This window comes from Corvus brachyrhynchos, unplaced genomic scaffold, assembly GCF_000691975.1.
Source record: "Corvus brachyrhynchos isolate BGI_N302 unplaced genomic scaffold, ASM69197v1 scaffold218, whole genome shotgun sequence".
NCBI lineage: Eukaryota > Metazoa > Chordata > Aves > Passeriformes > Corvidae > Corvus > Corvus brachyrhynchos.
In genome coordinates, this window is record NW_008239321.1 from 212,861 (window position 1) to 216,878 (window position 4,018).

The window sequence follows — 4,018 nt, forward strand, 5'->3', positions numbered from 1 at the left end:
CTTTCCTCTTAAACAGGCACTGAAGAGCGTTGTTCTTTATGTTATTCTTTCACCTTATGACAATGAACAATCTGATTTGGTGCACAGAATTAGTAGTGACAAAAAGCTAGAAGAAATCCCCAAGTATAAGTAAGTATCCTTTCTAGTAACCAATTCTTAGATTAAGAAGTGTCTCTCTCTGACAGTGCAAGTGAAATCTCTTTATGCTGAGTCTGCTGTGAGCAACTCTGAATTTAATGCTGCATTAAGAATACTGCAAAAATGTCATGATTGTTCTGTGTGAAAATAAATGTCTCTTGTAAGAGAAAGATCTTTGTTAGAAGAACAGTCTGACTTGAGCTGCCCCCATTATTTATGGTAATAAGAATAAAACATTTAAAATTATGCCTTAGATCTATTTGAAGTATAGACTAGGCCTTATTAATACAGGATTGTAATTCAACTGTACTAAATCATTTAGAGACCTCCTAAAACTGTTTACCACCATGGAGCTGATGAGGTGGAGTACCCTAGTTGAAGAATATGGGAAGGAGTTGAGAGAAGGATCCCTTGACAGTCCTGCAACAGATGTTTTTGGCTGTACAGAGGAAGGTGAAAAGAGATGGAAAGATTTAAAGAACAGAGTTGTGGAACATGTAAGTATCAGTGTCTGTAGGCAGTAGCTGTGTACTCAGTGCCTCAGCTAAAAACACTTTTTGCTTGCTGTATTTTAATCACAAAGAAGACAAAAAAGTAGCTAATAAAGCAGCAGATAAGGTGTCTTTTCTGTTGTGTTGTTTTTCAAGATTTTACTTGCTTGTATATCTCTATTTTATATATATATATTTGGCATACTTGCCACCAAAAAGAGCATATTGCACTCAAATGAGATTGAGCATTCACATTTCAATAAAGCATAAATCGGAAGGTCTTGCTTTGTATTAAATTCATAATTGGTTGATTTCTTTTTTTAATAATTTGTCATGTAGAGACTTTTATACCTTCTACCAGCAAAAGAGCTGTTTGTTCACAACCCCTCCTGTCCCCCGTGCCAGACTGTCATTAGAGCACTACAGTTCCTAATCTACTTGTAACATGGACTTTTATATTTTTGCAGCCTGCTTCAATTATTTTTTGCACATAACCCTCTACTCTGAACACTTTTATTCCAGAATATTAGAATAATGGCTAAATATTATACCAGAATTACAATGAAGAGAATGGCACAGCTCCTGGATCTGTCAGTTGATGTAAGTTTTGCTTTGCTTATCCTTCTTTCATAAGGGAGGGGTCTGTGTCTCTGTGTGTGTGGCAGAGATGTGAGTATTCAGCAGAGTAATGTTCTGGTTTTAATTTTCTGCCTTTATGGGAGTTACAAAACCATTCTTTAAACAGTAAACTCAGTTTCATGATGCACATACCCGTAAGGCAAAAGCTGCTCTTAGAAGTTAATTTATGTTCAAGACCTTGTGTAAATGCTGGAGCTTCTCTGGTGTTTCAGTGTTAAAAAGTTCTTGTCAATGAGGGATGAAAATCATCTGAAGAGAGGGTCCTTCACCTGTAAATGTCCCTGTTCATAGGTGGTGGCACTTTGGGAACATGGGGTGGAGGGGGTCTTCCTGTCACCCTCCTTTGTTTTTTCAAGAGCTTTCCAAGTAGAATGACACATCCTGGTGTTTTGAGTGCAAATGAAGAGCTTTACCCTTCTGCCTTTTCATGAAATCTGCTTTTCCCACAAACTCAGAAATAACCCTTTTTTGACAGTGGCCAGTAATTAGTTCACTGGGATTTTCCTAAGCCTTGCTTACTACATGACTTGCTCTGGTATCTGTGTAGCCAAGTACTCCAAAGTGTAAAAGTCTATTGGGGTAGTATATTAAACTTTTAATTTCATGAAAGATAATCAGATATAGGTCGATTGAAAACAAAAAGGTTTTTTTTTTTTAATAGTTTGTGCTAGCACCTTGCATTGCCAGCACGTGTAATATTAAAATGCCGTGCATTTTTTAAAGTACAAGATTGTTACAGCTGTACTTGTGTATAAAGAAAATCTTATTCCTGGTGCTTTCATGCTGTCTGGGAGGAATTCTGATGTTTTGTAGGTAAAAATGCTATTTTCTTGACTTAGTGCTGTTTGTCTTTACAGGAATCGGAGGAGTTCTTGTCTAACCTAGTAGTTAATAAGACCATCTTTGCTAAAGTAGACAGGCTGGCAGGAATTATCAATTTCCAGAGGCCTAAGGACCCAAACAATATACTCAATGACTGGTCTCACAAGCTCAACTCCCTCATGGCCCTAGTTAACAAAACCACACATCTCATTGCCAAAGAAGAGATGATCCATAACCTGCAGTAAGGTGCCTCAATAATCTCAGTGCTTTTAAAGAAGGCATTAAATCTTCATAATAGAGACTATTATTACAAGTGTGTATATGGTTTGTTTTCTCCCTGTCAAGCCTTCCTGGTCTAAAATTTAGAACATAATTCTGAAATTCCTGTTGACAATTAAGTTCCCTTGATTATTCATTCAGTTGTTAAATGTTTTTGCTACAATTGGTGAAAGAACAGAATAAAACTGTATTGCCTGTATAATAATAGTCTTGTGATTTCTTTTTTTCCATGTGTACCCTTATCTGTCTAACACATAATTCTGTGGTTATTTCATTACAGGACTATTTTTGAGACTGTGATTGAGAGGATATACTGTAAATAATAAAAACCTAGGGTTTTACAAAGTGATAACTTACAATGATAATACTGTGAAATTATGTCAGATACTCTTTGAACAAAATTCTGGATATTTATGCTTATGAATAATGCTATTTCTTGTGATTTAGTACTACAGTTAAAATTTATTATTCTGAACTGCCAGAGCAATCAGTACATGAGTAAGTAAATGTTGTTTGCAAGTCACTAATTTTGCCTGTTTTGTTGTTACAGTTTGTAATAGCTAAAATGGCAGTTAATCAGTTAGCTAAGATGGTGCTTTAAAGCTGCTACTTCTCATCATGGGTGTGTTACATTCTGAGCAGATAATGCCCTACTATTTACTTTAACCTCCTTCTAATGGAGGGAAGCTGTGGACTTTTCCCCCTGCTCTGTTTTTATAAGGAAGTGAAATAGCAGCACAAATAGTGTAGTAAGAATCAATGGAACTTCCATTGAATTTGCGCTGGTTTGGAATGATTTTTAATGCTAGTCATAACTATTCTGTTCATAATTAAGTAGAGACTATAATTGTAAATGATGTATTGAGAAATATATAAATCCCATCACTTTACAAGCACTCTGAACTTCATTCAGAGTAATGCTCTTTTCATGTGAATACACTGAAATTAGGAAACTCCAAACAGGGATTTTGAGTGAGGGAAGTCTGAAGGGACAGGAAAAGATAGAAGCTTGTAAACAGTGATTTGCGTTTGAAATGCAGACTTTGGTCATAGCTTATGGGAAACTTGGGAATGTAATTTGGAAAGCTTGTAACTTTCAAAGCGTTACCAATCCAGCTCACTGCATTTGAGCAACAAAAAGGCAGCTGAACTATCAGTGAGGGAAGGAAGAGGAGCAGGTGTTCAGAATGCACAGAATGTTTACCATCTAACTTCCTAAATTATATTCTAATCTTAGTTGTACAAGTTGTTTAAAACCTTGTCATGACCATGTCTGAGCATGGGATGTTCTGGCCATTGGGAGGCTTTAGTAGCATGAGCAAAACTGGCTGCTGTCAGAACAATGGACAAAGTAGCTTAAAAACCAATGTATCTTTTGGGAACCAAGGCAAGAACTATCAGAGAGGGGAACAATTGGTCATCAGGGGAAGTGGGAACTTGCCTCTCCCTGTTCTTACAATAAACATTTTCCTTCCATTTGCTATCTGGTCTGGCATCTTCAGCCCCAAGCATTTAAGCCTCTGATGCTTTACCAGATGAGATATGTTGGACCTGTTTCCCCAGCCAACCCTCTTTTCCTTTTTATCCTAGAGTGGAATGTTTCAGTGGTTCCCTGGCTCTTTCTGGGTTTCTTGCAAATTCTCCTCCCT

At 36.9% G+C, this 4,018-nt stretch overlaps 1 protein-coding gene across 1 annotated transcript in view; it reads left to right on the forward strand.

Moving 5' to 3' along the window:
* Positions 1-2,574, forward strand: part of PSMD12 (proteasome 26S subunit, non-ATPase 12) — an 8,649-nt gene extending 6,075 nt beyond the window's left edge. Inside the window, exons 8-11 of the mRNA XM_017740777.1 lie at positions 17-129; positions 461-635; positions 1,152-1,229; positions 2,126-2,574. Of these exons, the coding sequence (XP_017596266.1) occupies positions 17-129; positions 461-635; positions 1,152-1,229; positions 2,126-2,335 (576 nt within the window). The 3' untranslated portion in view covers positions 2,336-2,574. The remainder of the gene's footprint in view (positions 1-16; positions 130-460; positions 636-1,151; positions 1,230-2,125) is intronic.
* The last annotated feature ends 1,444 nt before the right edge of the window (positions 2,575-4,018 follow it).